The 26,856-nt window shown below is 50.8% G+C and overlaps 4 protein-coding genes across 5 annotated transcripts; 1 reads left to right on the plus strand and 3 right to left on the minus strand.

The window, feature by feature from the left end:
• Positions 1–12: 12 nt before the first annotated feature.
• POLDIP2 (DNA polymerase delta interacting protein 2) lies at positions 13–10,786 on the minus strand. Its single transcript, XM_036268290.1, has 11 exons — positions 10,554–10,786; positions 9,073–9,154; positions 7,624–7,721; positions 6,871–6,967; positions 6,629–6,704; positions 6,226–6,333; positions 5,650–5,786; positions 4,832–4,858; positions 4,505–4,630; positions 2,136–2,215; positions 13–1,338 (listed from the first exon to the last, which is right to left on the minus strand). Exons 1-11 carry the CDS (start codon positions 10,709–10,711, stop codon positions 1,224–1,226), a joined length of 1,104 nt encoding a protein of 367 aa, XP_036124183.1. The 5' UTR covers positions 10,712–10,786; the 3' UTR covers positions 13–1,223.
• Positions 10,787–10,914: 128 nt separating this feature from the next.
• Positions 10,915–16,601, plus strand: TMEM199 (transmembrane protein 199). Of its 2 annotated transcripts, XM_036268807.1 has the most exons (7): positions 10,932–11,149; positions 12,625–12,698; positions 13,025–13,114; positions 15,044–15,086; positions 15,298–15,410; positions 15,707–15,739; positions 16,249–16,601. In XM_036268807.1, exons 1-7 carry the CDS (start codon positions 10,939–10,941, stop codon positions 16,435–16,437), a joined length of 753 nt encoding a protein of 250 aa, XP_036124700.1. In that variant the 5' UTR covers positions 10,932–10,938; the 3' UTR covers positions 16,438–16,601. The 2 variants fall into 2 exon arrangements, with proteins under 2 accessions (XP_036124701.1, XP_036124700.1); XM_036268808.1 differs by having other exon boundaries at positions 10,915–11,149; positions 15,707–16,601.
• A 2,953-nt stretch (positions 16,602–19,554) lies between these two features.
• On the minus strand, positions 19,555–21,325 carry SEBOX (SEBOX homeobox). Its single transcript, XM_036269055.1, has 3 exons — positions 21,169–21,325; positions 20,868–21,028; positions 19,555–20,700 (listed from the first exon to the last, which is right to left on the minus strand). Exons 1-3 carry the CDS (start codon positions 21,323–21,325, stop codon positions 20,320–20,322), a joined length of 699 nt encoding a protein of 232 aa, XP_036124948.1. The 3' UTR covers positions 19,555–20,319.
• Positions 21,326–21,785: 460 nt separating this feature from the next.
• On the minus strand, positions 21,786–25,278 carry VTN (vitronectin). The gene is made up of 9 exons (XM_036269689.1): positions 25,215–25,278; positions 25,002–25,121; positions 24,584–24,925; positions 24,365–24,504; positions 23,947–24,103; positions 23,619–23,771; positions 22,853–23,182; positions 22,513–22,621; positions 21,786–21,810 (listed from the first exon to the last, which is right to left on the minus strand). Exons 1-9 carry the CDS (start codon positions 25,276–25,278, stop codon positions 21,786–21,788), a joined length of 1,440 nt encoding a protein of 479 aa, XP_036125582.1.
• Between the last annotated feature and the right edge of the window lie 1,578 nt (positions 25,279–26,856).

The following is a 26,856-nucleotide window of genomic DNA, read 5'->3' on the forward strand; positions in this document are numbered from 1 at the left end:
GGACAACGTTAATTAGGGCTGGAACTGATTTAATATTAATTCAAGAATAAAATGACCTCTTTAACAATCACTATAGTAGCAGGGGAGCAGGAACCCTAAGAATCAGGGCAAAATGCAGCATATTTCATCTCTGGCTCTTGGAGATCTGTGAAAAGCTCAGAAAATAGCTTAGCTTAGTCACCACCCATACCTAAAGTGCCTCAGGTATTTTACACTTGTTGGTTGAATTTCTGCATTTGTAGTCTGAAGACAAATCTGTGCTCGTGGCTTGCAAGCCCATTGCTCCAGGAAACGGTTGCTTGCCTCATTCCCCTGCCAGGCCCAGTGAGGCCAGAAATGGTTGGCCAGCACTAAGAGCCAGGCCATCTCTGGCCAATGTTTCTCAGTGGTTAGAACACTGGCCTGCACACAGAAAGGTCACAGGATCAGTTCTGGGGCAAGGGCACATATCTGGGTTGTAGGTTTGATCCCTGGCCCTGGCCAGGCACGCGTGGGAGGCATCCAATCAATGTATATCCACATCGATGTTTCCTTCCTCCCACTCTCCCTAAATATCAATGGAAAAAATACCCTCCGGTGAGGATTAATTAAAAAAAAAAAGCCAGGCCACTCCTCTGACCCTGATGTTGGCCTCTCACTCTGCACTTGGCAGAAGTAAAGAAGAGAACAGGAGTCCAGCCCAGCCCCCACCTCACTGACTGAGCGACACAGTGACCCTGGGAGATGTCTAGCCAACCCCAACCCTCAGAAGGGAAATATATACCCTAGTGAAAGGGGGAGCTTCCTGGAAGGAGAGCAAGGAAAGCGATCAAGGGCCCCCACTGGGTCAAAAATGGAGCCTGAGACCCTGGGGGCAAAAATGGCAAGGGTGGCCAAGCGTGCACTGGTTTATTTACCAAACCTCACATTCCAAACAACTTGTGTGACAGACCAGGAAACTCCTCCAGGCCTGTGGCAGCTGAACACAGAGTTCCTGGTGGAAAGGTCTACTGGAACACAGTGTAGGCAGGGCTTACAGAGGAGGCCAACCTTGGAGGAGTCCTACATGGGTCTTCTGGAGAAAAACAGTTATAGCCCACCCACCAAAAAAAGAACCCCATATTCAAATGGCGCAAACAATTAAGAGACCCATGGTGGCCCATGATGGAGAGAGTTCTGCAGCAATTGTAGGATGAGAGCTGTTCTTTGGGGACTGAGCCTGGCCACTCAGGGCTTCAGCTGGCCTACCAGTGAAGGCCTGAGGGTGGTGTCTTCTCATCTTTATTGCTTTCCAGGGAGAAGGGAGGGATCCGGACATCGAAGTGGGAGCCATCAGGCCTCTCGAAGCGGAACGTACCCCTGTGGATCAGAGAAGTTGATTTTAAAGGAGTGAGGGCTGAGGCCCTCTTGAGGATTTGGATAGCCCTATGTCCTCAGCTCTAGAACGACAGCAGGATAAGGCAGGCCTGGGCTCTCTTCTGCCTGGCTAATGCCAGCATAACACTGGTCCAGGGACCCAAGAGCCCTTCCTAGCCCTGCATGAGAAGAAAAAATACAGCTGTCCTGATTCTGGCCCTTAGATGCACACTGCATAAAAATCCCAACCACACTTTCAGCTCAAGAAGTGAGATACCACCCTGGCTGATTTGACTCAGCAGTTAGTGTCGACCCTCGGACCAGAGAGACCCAGGTTCAGTTCCTGCTAAGGGCATGTACCTCGATTGCAGTTTGTCCCCGGCCCTGGATGGGGTCATGTGGGTGGCAACCATTCCATGTGTCTCTCTCACGTCGATGTTTCTCTCTCCCTCCCTCTCTCCCTCCGTTCTATCTGAAGATACACGCAAAAATGTCCTCAGGTGAGGATATATTTTAAAAAGTGAGATACCAGGGGAAAAACTATGGAGGCAACTCTGCATATCAAATCACCAGACCTCTTTGGCTTAAGTCCTTAGTCCACAAAAACACAAGGAACCAGAAAACAGTCATAAAAAACCAGCCAAGTCCCACACAACAATGAACAGCAGGTAAGGCTCCATCTCAGGACTTAACTTGGCCCAGAATTAATTGTAAGCTATGAGCTCCCACTTTTCTGACCTGCAGCTTGTGTGTGTGGAGCTGAGCTGCCCCTGCCCCAGCCCCAGCACAGGCTCACTCACCACATATGCCCACTGGAAGCTTGCAGGGAGACGTGGCTGCTGTACTGGAACGCAGGCTGCTCCTTGGATAACACTGGTTCCTGTCGGTTCAGGCAAAACAGGTCAGGCCAGACAAGCTCCTTGTATCCTGGGGCCAGCTCCTGACTGCCAGCTCCTCAGGACTGGATGCCCGCTCATGCCTGCCAGTGCTTCCTCCACTGCACAGCCATGGACCTGGGCCTTTTATTCTGACTCTGGGAAAGATAATCTCAGACTACATGTCTGAGGGGATCAGGCGAAGATGCTAGACATGGGACCTACTCTTGTAAATCCTCCTTCCAGTGTCCATTCGCCGAGTGCCTAAGTGCAAGGCACCATGGCAGTGCTCTGCAAACCCTTGCTGACTTAAGTCCCCAAGTATTCATAAGGTAATGGCTGTAATCCCCATTTCAGCAGTAAGAAACTGAGCTTTTGGTTAATCATAGTTATGTGGTGAGTAAAGAACACAGCTGACATTTGAAGCCAGACTGTCCAACTCCAAAGCCCTATTCTTTTATATTTGTTGTTATTAATCCTCACCTGAGGATATTCTTCTGTTGATTTTTAGATAGAGAGGGAGAGAGGGAGGGAGGGAGGGAGGGAGGGAGGGAAGAAAGAGAGAAAGAGGGAGGGAGAGTGGGAGAGAGAGAGGGAGAAACATCAATGTGAGAGAGACACATCAATTGGTTGCCTCCTGCACAACCCCTACCAGGGCAGGGGATTGAACCTGCATCCCTGGTATGTGCCCTTGACCAGTAATTGAACCTTCAGCCCAAGGGCTGATGCTCTAAACACCGAGCAAGACCAGCCAGGGCTTCCACTGAATTTTTAGAGTGGAAGGGAGGAGAGGGAGGGAGAGAGAGAGAGAAACAGACAGACTGATGTAAGAGAAACACATCAACTGATTGCCTCCCACCCATGCCCCGACCAGGACTGGGGATCAAACCTGCAACCCAGGTACATGCACTTGACTGGAAATCGAACCTGCGACCCTCCAGTGTGTGAGTCACTGTTCTAACTCCTGAATCACACTGGCCAGGGCCAAAGCCTTATTTTTCTTACTCTCTATCCCACCATGCTTCCTCAAATCCCTGCTGACTTGGATAAATGCGTATTAGAAGTGACCCCTGGCCTTCTCATGACTTTATTTCTCAGGAAACAGTGTAGTACAGGAATTGCAAAATCAGATTTCCTCAAGGGAACCAGCAGAGGATGTAACATGTAAAAAGGCAGAAGGACACCAGAAGTAGTGGGGGCATGGAAGAGATGCATTCCCATCTAAGGAAACTCAAATTCAGATTTTTAAAAAGGCACTGTGCTAGCAACAAAAACTCTACACCATGCCCCAGCCAGTTTGGCTTAGCGGTTAGAGCATGGGCCCATGGACCAGTGAGTCATGGATTTGATTCCAGTCAAGGGCATGTACCTAGTTGCATGTACCTAGTTGCAGTTCATCCCCGGCCCTGGTTGGGGTCGTGCGAGAGGCAACCAGTCGATGTGTCCCTCTCACGTCAATGTTTCTCTCTCTCTCCCTCCCTCCCACTCTATCTGAAGATAAATAGAAAAATATCCTCAGGTGAGGATTAAAAAATAAAAAACTCTACACCAGCTTTTTTATTCAGTCCTCACCTGAGGATACATTTTTCACTGATTCTAGTCAGAGAGGGAGGGAGAAAGAGAGAAACATTGATCAGTTGCCTCCCATATGTGCCCCTACTGGGGATCGAACCCACAACCTGGATATGTGCCCTGACTAGAAATACAACCCACAACCCTTCAGTGCATGGAATGATGCTCTAACCAACTAAGCCACACAGCTTTTTTTTTTTTAAATCCTCACCTGAGGACATTTTTATATCTATCTTCAGACAGAGCAGGAAGGGGTGGGGGGAGAAAGAGAAACATCGATGTGAGAGAGACACATCGACTGGCTGCCACCCACACGACCCCAACCAGGGCTGGGGACAAACTGCAACCAAGGTACGTTCCCTTAGTGGGAAGTGAATCCAGTACTCTCTGGTCCGTGGGCCGACGCTCTTAACTGCTGAGCCAAATCGGCCAGGGCAGCCACACAGCTTTGATGTCAGACTCACTTGGAGTCTAATCCAGGTCCTGCCACCACGAGCTATGGGACCATGGACTAGTTAACTTCATGGTCTCACTCTTCACCTGTGAAATGGGTTGTAAGAAACCTATCTCACAGGGTTGTTGTTAAGGTTTCTCACCAACTGCATTCACATCTAGAACTTCTTTCCCTAACCACAGAAGAGGAGGAACCAAGCAATACGCCCTGAAGGCTGCTGGGCAGGACCAGGAATGGGCATTACTGGCCCACTGATGATGATGCTCACCCTGCCCACCACCCCTCGGCCTCGCACTGTCTCCAAGGTGCCAGATAGACTGAATATCCTCCAGTGTCGCTCCCGGAGCTGTACCACGTCACTGTCAAGGTTCTCCAAGCGGATACAGTAGCGCCACTGTGGGAGTGGAGGAGAGAGTTCACATCTGAGAAAGTAAACTTTGGGCTAGTCTGCCCAGAATTCTATGAGAGCAAAAGGCAAAAGAGGCTAACACCTGCATTGCACAGGTCCCACGCCCCAGAGGTAAACTCCGCCACCTCCCAACATGCCCCACTATGCGCCCCTCCTGAGCTCCTCCTGCCCGAGGGAGACACTCACCCAGTAGACGTGGGAATTCTGGGCTTCCTGGGGAAAAAACACAAAGAATGTAAGTCCCAGAGCAGAAGGCAGGACCAAGTCTGTTCCACTCAACATCTCTCCAATGGAGCAGATGTATTTCAGGAAGGTTGCAGAGACAGACCAAATCTGCAAATGTTTGTGGATGATGATGATGACTAAACTATGGCCAATGAGCCCACTGTGGCGGGTAGCCTCCCCTGGGTCCATCCCTGGCTTCCCTCCTTATCAGCCACAGGGCTCTTCTCTTTCTCTGGAACACCCTCCCTTCCAGCTGCTGCTCCCTACTCCTCACTGCTGGCCCAGGCCACTGCCCTCTTTGGCCCTACCATAGCCCAACCTTACTGTAATACTGGGTACCGTGTATGTTGACATCCCCCACTACCATGAGCTCTGGAAGGCAGGGACGTTTCATTTTTACCTGTATCCCCAGGACCTAGCTTACAGCCAGGCAAGAAATAGCTCATTAAATGTTTGACTAATGCATAAAAAGTATGAAGATCAGGCCACAACGATTTCGACAAGTATGTGTATATTCTTGATGAACATGGCCCCCTTTGAGCCAGAAGAGAAGAAAGGATCAGCTTGGAGGACTCCTCCTGGGATCCAAAAGTTTCCCTGCTCTAGGTTTTGGTGTCATCCATTGCCAACAGGCTGCTCGACCCCACCCAATACATGGAGGACTCAGCAGCACAGGCACATGGTTGAAATTTGGAACCTGTTCCAGCAGTCACATTGAGAATACCATACAGGATCTGGGGGCCTAGCCCAGAGGGAAGGGCCCCATGCTGAGCACATACCCTCATGCCCATGTAAAAGGGGATGACAGTAACACGGATATTCTCGGTTGTTTCCCGATGGACATCGGAGAGCTCCAGCCAGGGGTGATTCTTCTCTTGCCACGCCCGTAGTGTCTCCCGAGCCACAAAGGGGGGTGCTGGGGCAAAAGGAGGACTGGTTAGTGCAGGCCAGAGTTCAGGGCATTACACCCATTTTCCAATTGCCCCTCCTAGAATACCCTTCCCAGTAGTGGCCCAGGTAAATAAGACACCCAAACATAAAGCAAAACACAGGCTGGAAAAAAGCATAGAGTTGCTTCCAAGAAGCCCTGAGGAGGTATGTGGCATCATGGGAAGAGAACAGAACAGAGAGTTAGGAATCCTGGTTTTCAGACCTCACTCTGCCACTAACTAGTAATCTTGAGTTCCTTCTCATCATCTCTGAGCCTCAGTCTCCATATCTGGAGGAGATGATAGCCATCATATCTAATGGGAGGTTAAATAAGGTTGTGGAAACACAGCTTTGAAATTACTTCTATGTACTGTCTTTGAAGAAAGGGCCCTCCCTTTCCAGCTTCTCTTCTCGAGAGAAATTACCTTTTGTCTGGTCATAGAGAAGAAATCTTTCAAAGAGCTCGTGCTGGATGGGAACTTGATCAGTGGAGGTGTAGGGGAGGATGTCTTCATGGCTCACATAGTCCAGGCCTGGCACAGAGAGAAAAAGAAACAGTGAAACTCATGTGGAAGAGGGGAGGAACAGGGCTGAGAAGAAACAATTCCTGGCCTTGCCCCAGGGTGAGATAACCCTGGTACCATTGCTCTCAGCATCTGGAATCCCTCTCAGCTGACTAAAGGACATCACAGGGGCATCTGAATCCTCTCCCTGAGACACACCGGACCTGCCCTGTCCGGTTTTGCTGAGTGGTTAGAGCGTCGGCCCACAGACCAGAGACACACCGGACCCCTCGTTGACAGGCACCATTCAGATGCTCATACTCACCTGGGATGGCATAGAGGGCCCGGCTGTCATCATGGTTTGCCAAGAAAGTCACAGCTTCTGTCTGAGACCTCTGAGACTAAGGCAAGAAGCAAGTCAGACTTTCTTAGTCACTATCCAGTACTGAGGACTTAGGACCCAGTGCTGATCTGGGTTGTCTGAGCCCTCTCCCTCCCCTTGTCCCTATTGGGGTTCAGGTCTTCCCATGGAGAGGAACCCCAGGCCCAGCCTTCTTGCTTACTTACTATATGTGGACAGTCTCGGGCATCAATCAGCACCTGATAGTAAGTGTGAGTTTTGCCTTTCACCTCCTTAGAGCCGTGGCCAGCAGGATTCTCTGCTCTACAGGGTAGGAGAAGTCCAAGATCACCGGGAGAGAAACAGAATCAGTGCCTGCCCCAGTTCCCTACCCTAGCCTCTCATCTAAACACTGATCTGAAGGGGCTTTAGCAACACGCAGCCTACCCACTTCCCAGTCAGGTGCAAACAATGGAATGCAGAGGACCCATGTCACAGAGTCATCATTTGTCCTACTCTCTGGCTGCCTCTTGGAAGCAGCAGATGTTGAGAAAATCAAATTGCTGCCTCAGTCCCTGAACCCCAGAGTATCCCACTCTTCCCACATCCCAGGGACTGTGATCACTGAATGAAGCTGGGCTTTTTTTTAAATGTAATCTAATGATGATAAGGGATTAAGGGAAAGATTCTACCTGAATGTCAAGAAGTCTAGTCCTCCAGTGCCTTCTGGGGTAACTGTAATGCAAACTGAGGCTAGCTTGTGAGAGTATCCTGGGGAGGCCTAAAGGAACCCTCTGGCTTAAAACTGTCCCTGGCACTCAGCACTTTTGTCTCCATGGGTATTAGTGCCAAGGGAGCACTCTGGGGCTGTTCCTAAGGCCCAGGAGGATGCTATCTTCACCCCTAGGGTCCCAATTATGTCTGCCATGAGTCAGGCCTCCTCCTGAGGACACTGTGAGGCACAATACAGGGCAACTTACTTTTCTGGAGCTGCAGAAGCCACATCCCGGTCATATAGCCTGGCCTGCCAGGGAAATAGGACGACACCTCGGTAGCCAAAAACACTATGAAGGAAAAGCTGGGAGGAAAGAGAGGCCTCAATGATTCTGCAATTCAGCACATCCATCCAGGTGGGACCCAAACCACAAAGCAGCACAGGTACGCCAACTCTGGCACAAGGTCTCACCACTCTTTTCCTTGAGCTCTGTGATCCATCCAACTTCGGAACATTCTTACCTGCTCTTCACCTAGCTGACTTCTATTCATCCTTCAGGCCACAATGTAGGCCCCGAGAAAGTGTTCCCTGACCTTCCCTCCACTTAGCACAGTGCATAGCCATTGATCATTTTGCATATCACAATTTCTTTCTAAACTATCAATTCCATAAAGGCATTGCTTTCTGACTTAACTCCAGTGCACAATGCCCAGTCCATTGTAAGCATTCCAAAAAATGTTCAATAAATGAAAAGCCCTTACCTACAAGAAGCCTAAATTCATCTCAGTGAACCAGGAACAAAGCTGATACAGAAAAAGAGTCTCACACCAGAGCTTACTACACTGCAAAGAGCTCAACTGTGACAAAGCACCAAAGATTTGCTTTTATTTTTTAATTTTTTTAATCCTCACCCGAGCCCTGGCCAATTTGGTTCAGCAATTAGAGCATTGGCCCGAGGACCAGAGAGACCTGGCTTTGGTTCCCACTAAGGGCACATACCTCAGCTGCAGTTTGTACCAGGCCCTGGTTGGGGTTGTGTGGGTGGCGACCAGTCGTTTCTCTCTCTCCCTCCCTCTCTATCTGAATATGAATGCAAAAAATGTCCTTGGGTGAGGATAAAAAATAAAATAAAATAAAATAAAATAAAATAAAATAAAATAAAATAAAATAAAATAAAAATAATCCTCACCCAGGGACATGCTTAGAGAGAGAGAGAAGGAAGGAGGGAAAGGGGGAGCGGGAGAGAGAGAGAGAAACATAGATTGGTTGCCCTACATACGCACCCCAACCAGGGATTGAACCTGCAACCCGGGCACATGCCCTGACTGGGGATCGAACCAGCAACCTTTTGGTGCACAGTATGATGCTCAACCAAGTGAACCACTCTGGCTGGGCAGGTATGATTTTCTGAAAGCTCTCTCCACTAGCTTCCCACCATCTATGTTAAGAGGACTCTTCAGTAATTTGGCTCTCTCTCCTCACTATAGTCCAAACCATCTCTGTCCACACTAACTTGGAGAGAGGACCCATTGATACATGCATGGAATGCTTTCAAATGCAGGAAAACAGAAACCCACCTTTAAACACTTGTGATTCTGGTCTGGCGCCAAACACCAAGGCAGAAAACCATAACATTCAGCCCTATGACCAAATCTGACCCTTTCAGAGGCAGAGCACACCATGAAAAGGAAAGATGACCCAACCCAGCACTCACCTGCCCCGTCTCATACTTTCCATTCTGTTTTGGCACCTCAAACACACCAACTGTCTCCAAAACTTTGCCTTCTGGTCGGTTTCTGATTAGGAAGGAACAGAACAAGCAACTGAGCAACTTAGGAGGTAATAGGACTTATCCATTAGAAAAAGCTACTAGGATACTGAGGTGCCAAAGCAATGACAGCAGAGAAGGGTCAGGGTAGTGGGGCCAGCTGAAACAGATTAAGGGTTCTGCCAAATCACCACTCCACAGAGCTTCTGCCTGTCCTCCTCTGTGGTCCAGCCACAGGCCCCTCCTTGGTTTCCATGTTAGGCCTGGGCTCCCAGATCACTTTCTTCTCTTCATTCTCAGCATTCTTCATATCGTGCCCTCATGCCCTACTTAACTGTGTTCCTTGCCTCCCTCTCCTCCCTGAGCCAACCTCCTGACCTCCCACAGCACTTTAACTGTCCTCTCCACCTTGCATTTCAGTTATTTGTGTCCATGTCTTATCTCCATTAGAGACTAAGTATCCTGGGAGCAATGCCTGTGTCTGATTAGCATGTGTTGCCCCTCAGAGCCTAGTGTATGCCAGCTCAAAAAATATTTGTTCTATGTTATAATTCCAAGTACATCTCCCCCCCATCTCAACTGCAGTCTTCACCCTGCCCTTGAAGGGCTTAATCATCCTCTCTAGATTTCCTATCGTAGGTACGTCCTACGTTGTACCTAGTAGTCTCCCAATCTAGGTTTTGTTCAGATTTACATCAATTTGCACAGGGGTCTGAAAATGCAAATAGTTATCATCTCTCCCCAATATAAGCGTCTAATCTCAGCCACTAAAAGATCAGTTCTCTCAGCGACCTCTCTGGACAAGTGCTTTTTCTAGGGACTCTTCAAAGCAGTGTTATTCTTACCATTTTTGAAATGTGAACATTATGCTTCCTCCCACTTGATCCACTGGCCCCAATTAGATCTGCCTGTCCCATCCCTAGAGGCAGTGTTTACACCATCCCCATGGTCTCAAGCCCCCTTTTCTCAAATCACATAGAGAACAGTCTCCCCAAGGTCACACTGAAACCGGGGACCCGAGCAGGGCTCAGACTCAAGAGTCCCGTTTTCCACTTCGAGCATCTTTCTGAGGGAGGCCTGAACCCAATCCGGGACTGGGGGAGTCGAAGTCAAAAACCCTAGGGCTTAATGACAAGGCTGCCCACAAACTGCAGCGCTCGCAGATCCCCACTCGGGTTATAGGAGTCACTCTGGGAGGATTACGAGTTGTCCCTCAGAGCCAGCCGCACAACCCAGGGCTCTGGACCGCGCTCCCTTCTCTGCTCCTGGCACACATCCTAGGAGGCGCACGCAGGTCGGCTCCCGGCCGGGACCCTCTCCCGGGTCGAACTCCAATCACCCTCACGGGACCGGACCTCCTAGCCTCCTCCCTGGCCAGGAACACACTCCCTAGACTCCGGGCCCCGGCCCCGTGGTCCGTCCCTCACCGGGACGAGAGGTGCCTCCGCGTCGTGGTCGCCGCTGGTAAGAAGGCCCCAGTTCCACCCGCCGCACAGAGCGGCCTTGGCCCCCGGGCCCCAGTCAGCGACCGGGACCACCAGCGGCTGCCCACGGCCAGGGCCCGCCGGGCCACACAGCCCGCCATGTCCCCCCCAAGAGCGTCTGCTGGGCTGCTGACACAGGGCCCGACCCGCGGCCGGGCGGCGTTCCGCCCCCGCCCCACACTGCCCTGCGCCACGCCGCGCCGCGCCGCGCCACGCCCCCTTGGCCCTGTGCCTCGCCCCGCCCCGCCCCGCCAGCTCCGTGGTGTTTCCGGTGCACCGCTGGCGGAAGTCCCGGCTCGGGGTCACCTGACCGTAGAGCGGGCTAGAAATGGCGTCTTACTTGGTTGCTGGTGAGCGCCTGGTGCGCGCTTTGGCCCCTGGCGGGGAGCTGGAGCAAGAGCAGCTGCCACGGAAGCTGCGGGCAGAGCTTGAGGCCGCGTTGCAGAAGAAGCACAAGGGCGGTGATCACCCCAGTGGTCCCGCACGCCTGGTTTCCTTCCGCCTGATCCGGGATCTGCACCAGTACCTGAGAGAAAGGGGTGAGATCCATTCTTCAGTCCGGAGTCGCCTCCTTTTTTCCAGAGTCTGTTCCTTCTTAAGGTCTTTTTCCCACCTCCAGCATCTTTATCCATCACTCTCCTTTGCACTCACCTTCGCCCGCGGAACGGTCATCGAGCCAACCCAAGAGTCACTTCATAAATCCTAGGGCAACCCACTCCCTTCACAACTTACATGGAAGTTCCTCATGGATTACAACATTTATTTGTGCAGTTTCTGCTTTCTTGAGAGTCCCTACTTTACTTCCAGGCCCAAGTAGGCCCACCTGACCCTTGACGAAGTCCAAGTTCTAAACCAGTACCACCTCACAGGTTCAGTTTCTTCCTTTTAAGCCACATCAAAACCCAGCTAAGCATAGTGAGTTTGTCCTGTTTGAGAATCTGGTTTTTTTCCTATCCCAAAAGCAAAAGTGGTCAAATCTGACTGTTTTTGGTTTTTTTTAGATAGTGTGATAGAAGGCTGTGTTGAAAGGTCTAAACTGGCAGTAGCATCTGAGTTCTATCCTACCTCTGTCACTGACTCCCACTGGAGGAGTAATTTCCTTGGGCCTCAGTTACCTTAAGTGTAAAGGGAGGAGATAGGATAAATTGGCATGCAAGGTCTTTTGCCAGAATTAACATAGCCCACCCAGAAGTGCACAGGGTAGACTGCTTAACTTCTGGAACTAAAAGGACCTCAGAGATCCTTTAGTACAGTGTCCTCTGAGTATTCACTGTGACTTAAACCTAGGACAGTTCTGGCCACAGAAATGACTTAACCTAAAGACAATGTAAATAAATGGCTTATGTGATAGCTGTGACCATTGCCAGGATAATTGAGAGCTGACAGTTAAACTCAGCTGTGTAGCACTGGGAGAGGATTGTGTGGAATTGTCTTATATTCTTCCCAATTGAAAATGATTCTGGGGCCCAGCTGGACCCCAGTCAGTGGATTGAGCATCATCCCATGAACTGAGAAGTCTGGGTTCCATTGCAAGTCAGGGCACATGTCCTGGTTGTGACTTGATCCCCAGTAGGGGGTGTGCAGGAGGCAGCCCATGGATGTTTCTATCTCTCTCTCAAAAAAAAAATCAATAAAAACAGCCCAGCTGGTGTGGCTCAGTGGTTGAGCGTGCACTGGTGCACAAAGAGGTCATAGGCTTGATTCCCAGTCAGGGCACATGCCCAGGTTGTGGGCCCAGTCCCCAGTGGAGGGCATGCAGAAGGTGGCCAGTTGATGTTTCTCTCTCTCCCTCTCCCTCTCCCTTCCTCTCTAAAATCAATAAAGAGAAAAGGTTTCTTTCTTGAACCAATAAAAACATATGTTTGAAAAAAAGAAAGAAAATGATCTTGGAGATGAACTGGTATAGCAATAGTCATGCTTTATTTTAGTAGAAAGAATACTAAATCCTTTTCAACTTAATCCTCCTACCTCATCTGTTTGGATCATTATATTTGTGGAAATCTTTTCTTCCCAGAATCCACACTGTACCTTCATGAGCTCCTGGAAGGCAGTGAAATCTATCTCCCAGAGGTGGTGAAGCCTCCTAGGGTATGTAAGGAAAATATTTGTGAGAGTGGGTGTTAACTGAATTGAACTTATTTGTGATACATCCAGATTTATGGGTCAACTTTTGGGTTCAAAAGTTTGTCTTTTAAATTTTGAGGAGGTGGGGTGGGGGAACCAGGTATTGTCCTCCATGTTTGACAGCTTGGAAAACATCCATTAAAAAACAGTTTCCAGAGCAGTGGAGGCAGAACTGGTACATGGGTCTCCTGGTACCCTTAGCAGCACTTTGTTCCCTGAAACCAATTATTGTGACATACTTTCTAGCAAGCTGGCAATATTATTCTTCTCATTTGATTTTCTTGCTTTAGAACCCAGAGCTAGTTGCCCGTCTGGAGAAAATTAAGATACAGCTGGCCAATGAGGAATATAAGCGGATCACCCGTAATGTCACCTGTCAGGTAAGGGCCTGCTCTTCAGTTCATGGACTGAGTAGCCCCAGAAAGCAAGGCCCTGCACTGGGAAGAGGCACAGAGGAAAGAAATAACAGATTGGTTTGTATACTGTTCAGGGACCAAAGAAGCTCTGTGTTACATACAAACCAAATAGAATTCCCAGCTCATTCACTGAGTCTCTGGGCCTAGATGGTGCCTGTTTTTTTTTTTTTTTCCCCTTTATTGATTTTTTAGAGAGAGAGGAAGGGAAAGGGAGAGAGAGATAGAAACATCAATAAGAGAGAACATTGACTGGCCACCTCCAGCGTTCCCCGCACTGGGGATTTGACCCACAATCTGAGCATGTGCCCTGACTGGGAATAGAACCTGCGACCTTTTGGTGCGTGGATCGACGCTCAGCCGCTGAGCCACACTGACCAGGTGATGACTGATTCTTTTTTTTTATCCTCACCCGAGGACATTTTTTTGTTTTTTTGTTCAGATAGAGTGGGAGGGAGAGAGAGGGAGAGAGGGAGAGGGAGAGAGAGAGAGAGAGAGAGAGAGAGAGAGAGAGAGAGAGAGAGAGAGAAACATCAACGTGAAAGGGACACATTGAGTGGCTGCCACCCACACGACCCAACCAGGGTTGGGGACAAACTGCAACCTAGTTACATGCCCTTAGCAGGAACCGAACCCAGGTTTCTCTGGACCGCAGGCCAACGCTCTAACTGCTGAGCCAAACCAGCCTGGGCAATGACTGATTCTTAAAAGTTGTAGAGGTGGGTCCGCCAGTGTGGCTCAGTGGTTGAGCATCAACCCGTATACCAAGAGGTTGCTGGTTCGATTCCTGGTCAGGGCACATGCCCAGGTTGTGGGCCTGATCCCCAGTGGGGGAGCATGCAGGAGACAGCCAATCAATGTTCTTTCTCATCGATGTTTCTCTCTCTCCCTTCCACTCTCTCTAAAAATCAAAAAGGGGGGGGGGTGGTAGAGGTGGGGCCCCTGGCCGGTGTGGCTCAGTGGTTAGAGCGCCAGCCTGTGCACCAAAGGGTCTTGGGTTCAATTCCCGTCAAGAACACATACCTGGGTTGCAGGTTCTATCCCCAGCCTCAGTCAGGGCTCATGCAGGGAGGCAACCAATCAATGTGTCTCTCTTTCTAAAAATCAATGGAAAGCCTGGCCAGCGTAGCTCAGTGGTTGAGTGTAGACCCATGCACCAAGAAGTCGCCAGTTTGATTCCTGGTAAGGGCTCATGCCCAGGTTGTGGGCCCAGTCCTCAGTGGGGGGCATGCAGGAGGCGGCCAGTCATTGTTCTCTCTCATCAATGTTTCTATCTCTCTCTAAAAAAAATCAATGAAAAAAGTATCCTCAGGTGAGCATTAACCAGAAAAAGTTGTAGAGGTGGGAATGAGGACTAGAGTCTTTCTTTTTTCTTTTTTTTAATCTTCACCAGATGTTTTTCCATTGATTTTAAGATAGAGTGGAAAGGAGGCAGGGGGAGAGAGAGAGAGAAACATCAATGTGAGAGAGACATATCAATTGGTTGCCTCCTTCATGACCCTGACCAGAGCCAGGGATCAAACCTGCAACCTAGGTACGTGCCCTTGGCCAGGAATCGAACCCTTTTGTCCACGGGCTGATGCTCTAACTGCTAAGCCAAACTGTCCAGGGCGCATTGAAGGCTTTCTTCCAACAGGGCTCCCTACCGTTCTATGGCATGCTCCTGCCCTGAAGCTGGAGAGGGGTAGATGAGTACTGGGAGCCTATGTCCTTTCTTTGAAATGCTTGATCTGTGGTCCAGAAAAGAATCCAATTGGTCACAGACAAAATAATCTATGGAGAAGAAAGAGTTAATGTTTTGGTGGGGAAAGGGCTGAACCAACTTATAAATGGATACTCTCAGGGCTGCCTCTGAGCTGTTCCCATTATGAATCACTTGATTTTTCTTTTTCCCAGGATTCAAGGCATGGTGGGATTCTAAGTGATCTGGGCAAAGAAGGTAAGATACTGGGATATCAGGGGCTAAAGTCTCTCCCTGAGAGGGGTCAGTCATGGCACTCCTTCCCACCCCTGTGCTCTGGGGTAAACCCTGCGCTATTCAGGTTTGCTGTTTAAGGGAACCCCAAATGATGGGGGAGGCAGCTATGAGATAAGAGGGCCTCCTGGAGGATGCTGACCTAAAAGTTTCTTCCTTGGGTTCCTCCCCAAAGTGAGGTCAGTGAAGGCTCTAGTCATCACCATCTTCAACTTCATTGTCACGGTGGCAGCTGCCTTTGTCTGCACTTACCTTGGAAGTCAGTATGTTTTCACAGAAATGGCCTCGGTGAGTAGGCACTGGGCAGGGTAGGGTTCTCCAGGTGGGGGTGTTAGTGGGAAAGGGAGGATGTATGTGAAAATCCCCTGCATAGGTTAGGTACTGAACAAATATTTATGCATTAAATAAGAGGAGCATTTGAGTTTTTCAGTAGTCTTGTGGGTAGATAATAACCTCAGGAGAATTCAGATGCTCTTTTCTTCCCTTTCCCCCAACTTACGGGCTGGGTTAGGGTCCTCTTCATCCTTATTAGAGATGTCGGAGGTTGGCCTTCATCCCCTGAGCCTGGTTCTCTCCCTCCCCAGCGGATACTGGCTGCATTGATCGTCGCCTCTGTGGTGGGTCTGGCCGAGCTGTATGTCATGGTGCGGGTGATGGAAGGCGAGTTGGGAGAGATATAACTGGTGCTTCATCATCAAAGTCTGGAGATGATTTGGAAGGGCCCCAGGCTCCCAGCTGTCAATCACTGACTCTCAGTCAACCCATCAGGTTCTCTGTACTCAGCTCTGGTTATGGGCCATGCTAAGGCTACCTGCTGTTTCTGTGGGGAGTCCCATCCTCTGTCAGTTGCCGGAGGAGACTCGGACAACAACTGAAAAGAACTGGTCTGACTACCTTCTCCTGATGCTGATGCCTATCTGCCTTCTCCAGTGCATTCTGGGCACTGCTGTTGCTGGTTTGTCTCTCAGGAGTAAATAGAATCCAGGTCTTCCCAGGAGTAGACCAAACTGTCTGAACTTGCCCAAGGGCACAAGTCAGTTGTCATCCTTGCTCCACATATCTTGATGCTGAGCTGTAACTTAGTTCTGAAGCCTCTAAGAAAGCAGAAAGGATTCCCTTTCTTCAGGTTATGTTGGAAGAGGAACTGATCAGAGGACATCAAATCAGAGGAAGAGGAAGACGGGTTGGTACAAAATTGGAAATAACACAACTACCTTTTTGGAATTTTAGTTTTCATCTTCATCTTCTTCTGCTTGCCTTTTTCAGGTTTCCTATATGCTTCTGCCTGTCTCTACCACCCACCAGCCCTCCTTGAACATCCCACCTTCTCATTACACTTTGCTCTGCCTCCAAAAATGAAAACAGTTCAGGTGGCAAAACAGTGTATCTGCTTTTCTTAATGTATTTTTATTGCTTTTTAGAGAGAGGGGAAGGGAGAGAGAGAGAGAAACATCAATGAGAGAAACATCAATCGGCTTCCTCCTGCACACATCCCACTGGGGATCAAACCTGCAACCCGGGCATGTGCCCTGACCAAGAATCAAACCAGCGGCCTCTTGGTGCATGGGTCGACGCTCAACCACTGAACCACACTGGCTGGGCCAGTGTATCTGCTTTTAATTGTAAAGTCCCTTGTACTTGTTTGTGTTTGTGGGGAGAGTACGCCTACTGTGAGATTGCTTCAACTAGTAAAGGGAGGGACAGGTACGATTTTCAGATTTAACTGTATATATGAATATGAATAAACATGCACATGAAAATGGACACATAATATATGTATTACAAGTATGTATACATTGTTTTATAAGTGAGCCTACCACAGGATGTTTTATGTGGGTTCTTAAACATGTTTGGGTGAGTGCATAAAATAGTATCTAAATGCTCAAAGTTGACTAATTGTTTTACATGGCTGCTTTAAGTCTTTACAACAATCCTGGAAGTTGGAAAAGGAAATGGTCTTAAACCCCTCTTCCAGAAGACAAAACTGAGGCCTTGAGAGATCAAATGACCTACAGCAGTTCTTTCTCTGTTGAATGGAGCCAAAGGCTCCTACATGGTCCTGAAGTCTCTGTGTAATGTTACTGTGTAAACTTCTAGAACTTAGATTAGTGATGTGGTGATAGAATCTGTGTGAGGCACAATAAATATTTATTATGTTCAGTGTACTCTTATTTCAAGTCTGTAACAATGCAAAAGCCCAAAGACTTCTATAGTTCTGAGAATTTTGCAGGGTCTGCTCCTAATGGTTGATCATCTTTCCATTTGATCATTGCATGAGCTCCGGTGGTCTCCTCCCCACCACCCCCAGGGCATTTTATTGTTCTTAGAAATTGTACACTCATTGGCTCAGTAGACATTCCATCTATGTGTTTGCCAGTTTCTTGATCTATGTATACCAATTGTGAGTCTGTCATGGTAGCATTGTGTATGAGAGAGGGGGAGGTGGTAAGCTCTTCTGTTCATCATAGATCACTTTGTTGAGAAATCTTAGGATTTCTGTTGTTGGTTGGCAGAAATGAAAACGGGGGAAAAATGCAGGTGGCATTTTAGTGTCTCTAGCAACCTAAACTGGATTTTTTGTTGTTAATCCTCACCTGAGGATATTTTTCTATTGATTTTTTTTTTTTTTTTTTTTGAGAGAGAGAGAGTGGAAGGGAGGGAGGGAGAAGAGAGAGAGAGAGACATCAATATAAGAGAGACACATTGATTGGTTGCCTCCTAAATGACCCCAACCAGGGCGTGTAATCAAACCTACAACCCAGGTACATGGTCTTGACCAGAATTGAACCTTCTGTCCAAGGGCCGACACTCTAACTGCTGAGCCAAACCAGCCAGGACCCTAAACTGTTTTAGGAAAGTTTTACGCCCTGGCCAGTATGGCTCAGCAGTAAAAGTGTCACCCATGGACCAAAGGGTCCTGGGTTCGATTCCGGCTAAGGTTACATAACCTCGGTTGCGGTTTGTCCCAGGCCCCGGTTGGGGTTGTGCAGGTGGCAACCAGTCGATGTGTCCCTCTCGCATTGATGTTTTTTTCTTTCTCCCTTTCTCTCCCTCCCACTCTATCTGAAGATAAATAGAAAAATATTCTCAGGTGAGGATTTTTAAAAAATTTATTTTAAAAGCTCTGTGGCCCTGGCTAGTTTGGCTCAGCGGTTAGAGTGTTGGCCTGTGGACCAAAAAGACCAAGGTTCAGTTCCCACCAAGGGCACATACCTTGGTTGCAGTTTGTCCCCGGCCCCAGTTGGGGTCATGTGGGTGGCAACCAGTCTGTGTGTGTCTCTCTCACATTGATGTTTCTCTCTCTCTTCCTCCCTCTCTCCCTCCCGCTCTGTCTGAAAGATAAATGCAAAAATGTCCTCGGGTGAGAGGGAAAAAGCTTTGTGGAGATTCCTGGCTCTGCTTTACCTGTGCTGAACTCGTGGGCCAGGGTACCCACATATCCTAAAGCTTTCACATCCCCCAGGTTGGAAGACTTCCAAATTTTAGGTAAACAGGAGGCCCCCTCAAATAGCTTCTGATTCAGGATGCCTTCTCATGATGAGATTGGGGTCATCCACACACACACACACCCTTTCGTTAGAATGTGGTCTTAGCCTGATCCCCACCCCCTACTCACAAGCCAAAAGGCTTCTGTGGCATTGAGCACTTACTGAAATCTATGCTGTGCTAGCTTCCGAGGGTAGTGAGGTAACGGCCTAGTTCCTGCCAAGTAAATGGCCACTGTGCAAGGTAGTTTCTACAAGGGCACAATAGAAAAAAGAGTTGGGTGGCTGGTCCTCCAGTTCTCATCACAGAAAAGGGAACTCTGCTGTCAGTCACTTCCACTGTCTCCCCAGACCATGCTTTGTCTGGTGCCGTCTGGGTCCAGGGCTTCCCAGGGAGAGATGGGAGAGCTTGGCAGGAGCCAGAGGCTCAGGATGTTTGAGGCCTTCCCAGTTTCTCATGACCTGTATAGAGAGGGAGCGGGAACTAGTATATTGAGAGCTTTTCCAACATGTCACGCACACGAAGCCCTTCATCTACATTATTGCTCTCATTTCCAAAATGGAGGGGACAAGTACTATCATCCCCGTTTTCAAGCTCTTAGACTTTGAGAGAGTTGCAAGGTTACATAGCAAAGCCAGGCTTTGAATCCGATTGCCCACCATGCTTTCCTCTGAAGCAGGGCAGCTCCGGAAGTGGAGGCAGCAGGATTGTCCTGCAACCAGCAGGGCTCGCGGGCAGAGGTTCCCGCCTCCCCGGGATCTGTCAGTGAGCCGTAAGCCCTTCAGTTAACTGTCCTTCACTAATCCTCGCAGAGGCCTGGGTAATACCTCCCACCCAGAATCTGTGGAACTTGGCCCATTTAGGGATTAGGTGGTGGAGGTACATTTCAAAAGCAAACCGTCCCCATTCATTTACATCACACAACAATCCAGATTAAGGTACCGAGTTTGACTTTTATTTGGAGATTAGTTGGTATTACAGATGACGGTGATACCAAAACCCAGTGCTCCACTTACACACCACCCTACCCCATCCTAAACCTGTCAGGTTCTCCGCACAGCCCCAGATCAGAGGGCAGCCAATCTGTTCTTTATGAAAATTAAATGAGTGTAAGCTCCAAACTCCTATTTCTACTTTATTACTTTAATTAATCATTTCATCTTCAGATCCATGGTTCTAATTAATTTGTTCAGGTAGTAGAAGGTCAGGAGAGAGTCAGTAGGAGGTCTGAACTATAAGAGGGTTGGTCCCTTGTCCCTTGTAGTCTAGTCTAGGATCATCTCCTAGCTCACATCACAATCAGGTGCTGGCCTAAAGGTGAGGGGCAGCTGCCCGTTCTTTAGAGGGAGGAGGTGAGGTGTCTTTGGCTCGGGTGAGAAGAGTTGTGGACCAGGCCTAGCAGGAGAGGCGGGAAACATGGCCCCATACCTCATCCCTCTGAAGGTACCTCCTGCCAAGACAATGGGCATATGCCCCAGGAGGTGCAGGTTGCTGGGTAGCAGGAGCCAGTCCCCATCTACTCCCTAAGACCCGCATCTAGGCTGGCCTGGGGGACAGTGGAAGGGAGGGATCCTTAGCTAAACTTTCTTCCCATAAGAGAACACCCTTGTGTAAAAGAAGGGGACATGGATCCACTTCTCATGTGTTCAGTCCTAAGGGGCAGGTGAGCTACAGGAGCTAGAGGTGAGGGTTTGCAAGTTCTGGACCTAGATTAGGAGTGGTCCAGGTTGGTGACAATGGCCGAGGCATAGATGAGGTCAGACAGGCTGCCCAGTGAGGTCTGGGGAGTAGCTTGCTCTGAAGAAAGGTGGACCCCTGAAGTCCCAGCTGACTCCCATGGACCTACAGCTTTAGCCCCCACCTGGCCGGGCCCCGGACCCAAGCCAGGAGCCAGACAGGAGGCATGTGGACACCCTGAGGTGCACCGAGGTATGCTGTTGGAGAGTGGAAGCTGGCCTAGTGTTTGGGGCTCCCGGGGCTGCTGGAGGGTATCTGGAAGAGAACGGGGTCTCTGGGGGGGCTCAGATCTGGGACTTAGGCCTCCTGGCTTCCTATTCTTGATTCTCTTGGCCCGCCGGTTCTGGAACCACACCTGGTAAGGAAAGAAGACGCGGTTTCTTCTGGCTCCAGTACCCTCTCCCCCCAGGTACAGGGAAAGTAGAACTTGGAGGCAGGTTACTCAGAGAGAAGGAACTGTGGGTCAAGCCCAGAAGCTGGCTGTGCGAGAGTATCCCCACCCTGAAAGGGGTCACAGCTCACCTGTATCTTGGCCTCAGGAAGGCAGGTGAGCTGGGCCAGATGCTCACGGGTGCCAATGTCAGGGTAGGGCCGAGCTGCAAACACCCGCTCCAGCTCCAGCAGCTGCCCTCTGCTGAAGGTAGTCCTCTTTCTCCGGTGGGGACCCAACCCACTGGCATGGCCTGTGGGCCAGGGTCGGGGTCAAGCCCAGACTCACTTCAAGAGCCCACAACAGACCCTGAAGCATCTGCTCCGCACCTAAGTTACCCCATCACACCCTCCCCACATCTCTCCCCAGCCCACCCTTTTCCAACCAGATCACCTGTTGGCGAGGCATCCACAGAGTTGGCCATGGAGCTGGCAGAGAGTGAGGAGCCAGAGGGCCATGCCGAGGCTGTGCCCACGCCAGACTCCTCCATTTGGGGTTTTATCCTGCTCAGAGGGCTGGCCCCGCCTCCAGGAGGGGAGAGGTTTATCATCCAGCTCCAGGAGACTGGTGGCCAGGGGCAGTGTTGGGGGTTGGCAGAGTATAGGTGGGGCAAAAGTTTGGGGGCCCCTGCTCCTCCAGGGCTTCACAAAGGAAGCTGTTCCAGCCCCTCCTTGAACTGCAGTCTGGCAGTCTGTGTCTGAAAGCCTGATACTTCGTGGAAATTCTCCCAGGCCTCCTGGGAAGCCGAGGAGATCCCTCTCCGTGCTCCCAGCACTTCAGCTGCCCCGTGAGCCCTCGCCTGGCGCCGGCTGCCTTCAGGGGACAGTGGGTGGAGTCCTGTTCCACAGCTGAGACTGGGCTGCTGAGGCGGGACAGGGTGCCCAGGATGACGGGACAGCAGATGAGCTGGAGCCACCCACACCCTCAGCAGGACTGGGGAGCAGCTGTCACCACCAGATCTCCCTCAAGTCGGCTTTAGTGGCTGCATTTAACCCTTTCTCTCTGGCCCCTCAAAGGCCCAGGAAGCCCAGGATCCTGAAACCAAAAGAGGTTCCACAGGTACAATTGAGGGGTTTTAAGAAAGATGTTTGTTTTTACAGCGTACTTGTCCTTGGAAGTCTTCTGGGCCACTTTCTAAAAGAAGCAGGGACATTTGTGTTTCCTTTGAGTCCCTGTCTTCCCTGTCCTAGCCTCAGTGCCCTGCACCCCAGACCCGAGATGGAGTCCTCAAAGAAAGGGGTCACTGGGGAAGCACAGTGACCAGATCCCTGGGGACTCAGTTGTTTGAGCTAACCACATTTCAGGCTCAGGGTGGCCAGAAAACTGAACCAGAACCCCATCTCCACCCCCTGTCCTCCAAGACCTTAGAGGGCTGAGAAGGGGGTGCTTGGTGAGTCCTGTCATTATCAGAGGGGTTCAAGCCCCTGCTTAGTTAATGGTGGGTCGGCAGGGGCTGCTTAGGTCAGGGGGGCTAGCACTCATGAGGCCTCCCCAGCCCACAACTTTTATGGTTCACAGAGAGGGCTCAACATGGGCTGGACACAGGGAGGCTCTTCTCTGTCCCCTCTCTCAAGCCAGTTTCCCCTCCTTTACCAAGTAGATCTCTGCCTCCTGCCTGTCTACCCCAGTCAAGACAGCAATCTTAAACTCAGGGCCAAGGGATCTTTATTGAGCTGGGAGGAGGAGGTAGGAGGAAGAAGCAGCAGAGGGTCCAGCTATATGGGCTCAGACTCCTACTTGAGAACAGAGGCTGGGCAGCCCAACCAGTACTGGGCGATGTTCCGTGGGTAGGGAGGGCTCACAGTGTCCACTTGCTTTGTGCGAAGGTTGACTCGATAGTACTTGTCTGGAAGAGAGGTTGGGAGAGAGTGTGTGAGACCCTGCCTGGCCATGCCCACTCCTGCCCCGAGAAGACCCCGGTCTCTCCTGGAAGGATACATGAATATCACCGTGCAGGCAAGGACTGCTGGCTTGACTCTGGAGTCTCTGCTCAAAGGCTGAGTTCAGCTCATGGGAACCAGGGAGAGCAGGGAGGATCACGGCTAAACCCAGCTACAGGGGTAGCAGGGGCTCCCACCTCCTGAGAAGAAGTAGACGCTCTGGCTGGGCTCGCATTTGGAAGGTATAAGCCAGTCCATGTCATAGGTTCCCAGGCCGCTCTCGTCACTGGAGAACAAGGACAGCCGGATTGAACGAGATTTCCGACGGGAGCTCTGGCTGGGGCCACGGCCTCTCATTCTGCGAGATTGGTAGCGTTTACGGTTGCGACGCTTAGACTTAGTGTTCCTGATCCAGGAGGAGCCCGGAGCTGAGCCTGAGATGTAGATCTGGCCAGCCATGGCTGCGTCCACTTGCGCGGGCAAACCAGGCCAGTCCTCGCTGATGAACTGGGGCTGTCCAGCACCACCTATGGCAGGGAAGGGGTTAATGGAGAGCCTGGACCCTGGCAGCAGGGTAGTTTATCAGGTGCCCCAGGACACGTTATGCCTTGCCCAAGGACACAGCAAGCTAGCTGCAGCACCCAGCACTCTGGCCTTCTGACTCCCTGCTTAATGTCCTTTCCCCTGGCCTCCCTCCACCAACCCCTCCCCATTTGCCTCAGCCACAGCCCCTCCTTCTGCTGGCTGTGCCCTTGGCTGTGCTAGGCAAAGTCCAAGGTATGGGGTCCAGATGGAAGCAAGCCTCCCCACAAAAATCAAAACAGATGCAAAGTCTGGCCTGAGCAAATAGCATTTGATCGATAACTCTACAATCGCAGCCCCCTCTGGCCAGCCCAGCCCTCCCCCTCCCCCCGGGGTTCCAGCCCTCTTGAAGGGGAACCAAGGCCTGCCCTCCATCCATACCAGAGGATCCACCCCAGAAGAGAAACTGAAAGATGTCCTCCCAGCTGTCCCGCTGCAGCACGGCGAAGTGTCCAAACACAGTTGACAGGGAGCTGCCTTCACACTCCTCCTGACTGGGCTGGTGCTGGAACTGGTACTCCCAGTACTGTTTCCCTGGGGAGGGGTGGACATGAGCAAAGCTGGGAAACCGGGAGGCTGTTGAAGTTACGATCTCCAGGCCAGGGCAGGTGGGGACGGGAGCATCATCTAGGCCTGTCCCCAGTGGTGTGTGGAAAAACACTGAGACCGCTCCATTTCCTGCTCATTCTCCCCTCCACGCCCTGAGTACCCTTGAAGAAGTAGACCCGCTCCCGTCCAGTGTAGCTGTGAGCCGGGAGGGCCAAGGCTGCATCCACATTGTCCGGAATGCCCTTGAAGCCATCAGAGATTTCACGGGGGTAATCGGGGTCCAGGACACCATCATCGAAGCGCCAGTACTGACTACCCTAAAGGGTAGGGAAGGAGGAGGGACGTGAGAAGGTGGCTGGCTGGGCACAGAGGCAGAGTCCCCCATCCAAGGCAGTAGTCTCGATTCCAGACTTATCACCCAAGACCTGGAACCTTGGGTTTCCCTGTCTTCCCAGAGCCCCAGCCAGGGACCACAGGCTGGTTTTCAGCCTTCTAACTGACTCTGGTCCTGGGCACAACAGCCCTCAACTCCTGCCTGGAAACCCTCGACCCTGACCCACAACCCCTGGGCCTGGCACCTTAAAGAGGTAGGTCTTCCCCTGACAGTTGATGCGGGTGAAGGCGGCATCAATGGGACCCTCGATACCCCAGACGTCTTGGATGAGCTTGGGGTACCCAGGCCTCACTGCCTTTTCATCCAGCTCATAGCAGTACTTCCCTAGAGTGGAGGAGGCTGTGTGAGGAAGGGGATGGTCCTGGGGCAGACCCGCACCCCCAAGACCTGCCCCTGGAGTCACCTCGGAAGGCAAAGATAGAACCATTCTTGAGGTCAGTGAAGGCGTCAAAGGGCTTCCCACTGCACAGCTCCTCTCCTGAGGACGCAGAGATCTCTTCATCGGTGTGCTCAGGCGTTAGGGTCCACACATCAGACCCTGAGGTCCCGTGTTCTGTTCCTGGGGCCTCCTCCTCACCGATCAGAACAGGTGCCTGCTCAGGAGTCCTTTCAGTGCCAGCCTGCAGGTTAGGGTTGAGGGTGGTGTGCTCTGTCTCTGCGTGGACACTGGTGTTTTTGGTCTCCTCATGGTCATCATAGACCCAGTACTCATCTTCTGGCATAGTGAATACATCCCCGCGAGTCACTGCAGGCAGGGTGGGTGGTGGTGAGTCTCTAGCTGCAGAGGGGTCCCCAGGCCCACCCAACCATTCTGAACGCACCTTGGGGCTTGCACTCAGTCACGTAGTCGACACAGCAACTCTGGTAGTAAGAGCAGAGCTCATCACACTGACACTTCCTCTCGGCGTTGAAGCCCTCAGTGCAGCGGTCCTTGCATGACTCTGTGGGGAGGAGTTGTCAGTTGGCACAACCGAGCCCGGATCACCCTTGCCCACCCTACATTGGCCCAACTGGTCACCAACACCCTCCTGCACCTTGGTCAGCCAGAATAACCCATGCCGGCAGAGCCAGCATCAGAAGGAGCCTAAGGGTTGCCATGGCAGGGCCTCTTGCCATGAGCCTGGTGCGCTGGGTTCTGTGCTCTCTGCTCTGATGCCTGAGAAAGGGGAGAGGTGGGACAGAGAGGGAGGGAACCATGGAAGAGGAACTGCCTTTTCCACTGCTCTGTTTGTTCAACCTCAGGCCCAGCCCCCAGTGCCCTGACCCCCAGGGGTTGCTGTAGCACAGGGTCACATTCCTGAAACTCTGGGCCTGGGAGAGCTGTGAGCAGGATCTTTGCCAAGCTCAGGGTCATCGCAAAAGGGAAATAGTACAGTGGATGTGGAAGACAGAAAGAAGGCCTACCTCACCACTTACTGGCTGTGTGACCTTGGGTAAACTGCTTTACCTGCCTTAGTTTTCTTTCTGGTAAAATGAAACTAATAATACTTGCTTTATGAGGTGTTGGGAGATTACATGAATTAAGCATACAAAATGTCCAGTGCCTAGAGTAGCCTCAACTTTAACCTCCATACATGGTATTGATCCATGATCTGTTTGATCAGGCACATCCCTGGCTGTGTGGCTCACCCACTCATTGTATACTTAGGGTAGTGAGGGGGGAGAGTAGGAGGAATGCTGGTAAGTACCCTGGGGAAATCTTTTTATCATAAAAGAACACAGTTTCATTTCTGGGTTCATCTCTTGAGTGCATTGGTTTCCCCAAGCTGGTCTTCACAACACAGTAAATTTAGTAAATATTAACCCTTTGGACTGGGTTTGATTCCTGACTCTTCCACTAATTTACTGTTCCTGAACAGGCCCTGTCCTCACCCTCGGGAGTGATCTGGTTCTCTACACTTTAGACTCTAGTGAGAAATAGAATCCCTTTACCCAGAAAATGCCCACTAGCACAGAACACCTGATTTTGTGCCTATTTTCAGGGGTCTACAGAACTTCTGAAGTGCTCCCACAACATGGAGGAAGTGACCATCAGTTTCCAGCTGATTTTTTCTGTTCTGTAATCAGAGGGGAGTGTGACTTTGGGCAGTCTCTTTTCCATGGGCCTAAGTCAGTTCATCTGTTAAATGGAAACAGTAATTCTTACCTCATAGGCAGGTTGTAAGGCTGAACTGAGAAAGGGGCATAGTCCTCCCTGGCTGAGTAACTCAGTCAGAGCATTGTCCCAATATGCCAAGGTTGTGGGTTCGATCCCCAGTCAGGGCACATGCAAGAATCAACCAATGAATACATAAATAAGTGGAACAATTAAAAATCCATGTTTCTCTCTAAAATCAATACATGACAAAAATTTTAAAAGAGAAATGGTCATTAAGAGCCTCAAGAGTTGTACAGAATCATTATTATGATCAATTTAACTACTAGTAGGGGAGGGGGTACACTCAACGGTGCTGCTTGTCCTCACACACTGGTGTCATGGTTAAAACCGAAGCAGTCCCCTGGTTCTCCACCCGCTGCCCCTGCACCCAGCGGAGGGGGCGGGGAATGCGACTAGGGGGCGAGGCCTGGCCAGGCTGTGGGCGGGGCTAGAGGAGAGAGGGTGGGGCTACGCAGGAGGCAGGGGCGGAGCCCCGCGAGACCCAGAGGCAGGGCGTAGGCTCTGGGTCCTCGGCTTCT

This window comes from Molossus molossus, unplaced genomic scaffold (genome assembly GCF_014108415.1).
Source record: "Molossus molossus isolate mMolMol1 unplaced genomic scaffold, mMolMol1.p scaffold_m16_p_19, whole genome shotgun sequence".
In the NCBI taxonomy this organism is placed as follows: domain Eukaryota; kingdom Metazoa; phylum Chordata; class Mammalia; order Chiroptera; family Molossidae; genus Molossus; species Molossus molossus.

Bases quoted from the DNA above. Each gene is read 5' to 3' on its own strand.
- POLDIP2 (XM_036268290.1), bottom strand. From the start codon at position 10,711: ATGGCGGGCTGTGTGGCCCGGCGGGCCCTGGCCGTGGGCAGCCGCTGG. The intron at 7,722-9,072 runs GTGAGTGCTGGG...CTTTCCTCCCAG, and splicing joins GAAAGTATGAGACGGGGCAG to CTTTTCCTTCATAGTGTTTT. The intron at 4,859-5,649 runs GTATGTGCTCAG...TTTTTTCCCCAG, and splicing joins CCTTTTACATGGGCATGAGG to GAAGCCCAGAATTCCCACGT.
- TMEM199 (XM_036268807.1), top strand. From the start codon at position 10,939: ATGGCGTCTTACTTGGTTGCTGGTGAGCGCCTGGTGCGCGCTTTGGCC. The intron at 11,150-12,624 runs GTGAGATCCATT...TTTTCTTCCCAG, and splicing joins CCAGTACCTGAGAGAAAGGG to AATCCACACTGTACCTTCAT. The intron at 13,115-15,043 runs GTAAGGGCCTGC...TCTTTTTCCCAG, and splicing joins CCCGTAATGTCACCTGTCAG to GATTCAAGGCATGGTGGGAT.
- SEBOX (XM_036269055.1), bottom strand. From the start codon at position 21,325: ATGATAAACCTCTCCCCTCCTGGAGGCGGGGCCAGCCCTCTGAGCAGG. The intron at 21,029-21,168 runs GTGATCTGGTTG...CCTGGCCCACAG, and splicing joins TGTGGATGCCTCGCCAACAG to GCCATGCCAGTGGGTTGGGT. The intron at 20,701-20,867 runs GTGAGCTGTGAC...TTTCCTTACCAG, and splicing joins TTCCTGAGGCCAAGATACAG to GTGTGGTTCCAGAACCGGCG.
- VTN (XM_036269689.1), bottom strand. From the start codon at position 25,278: ATGGCAACCCTTAGGCTCCTTCTGATGCTGGCTCTGCCGGCATGGGTT. The intron at 24,104-24,364 runs GTGCCAGGCCCA...CCTACCCTTTAG, and splicing joins GGAAGACCTACCTCTTTAAG to GGTAGTCAGTACTGGCGCTT. The intron at 23,183-23,618 runs GTATGGATGGAG...TCCCTGCCATAG, and splicing joins CTTCTGGGGTGGATCCTCTG to GTGGTGCTGGACAGCCCCAG.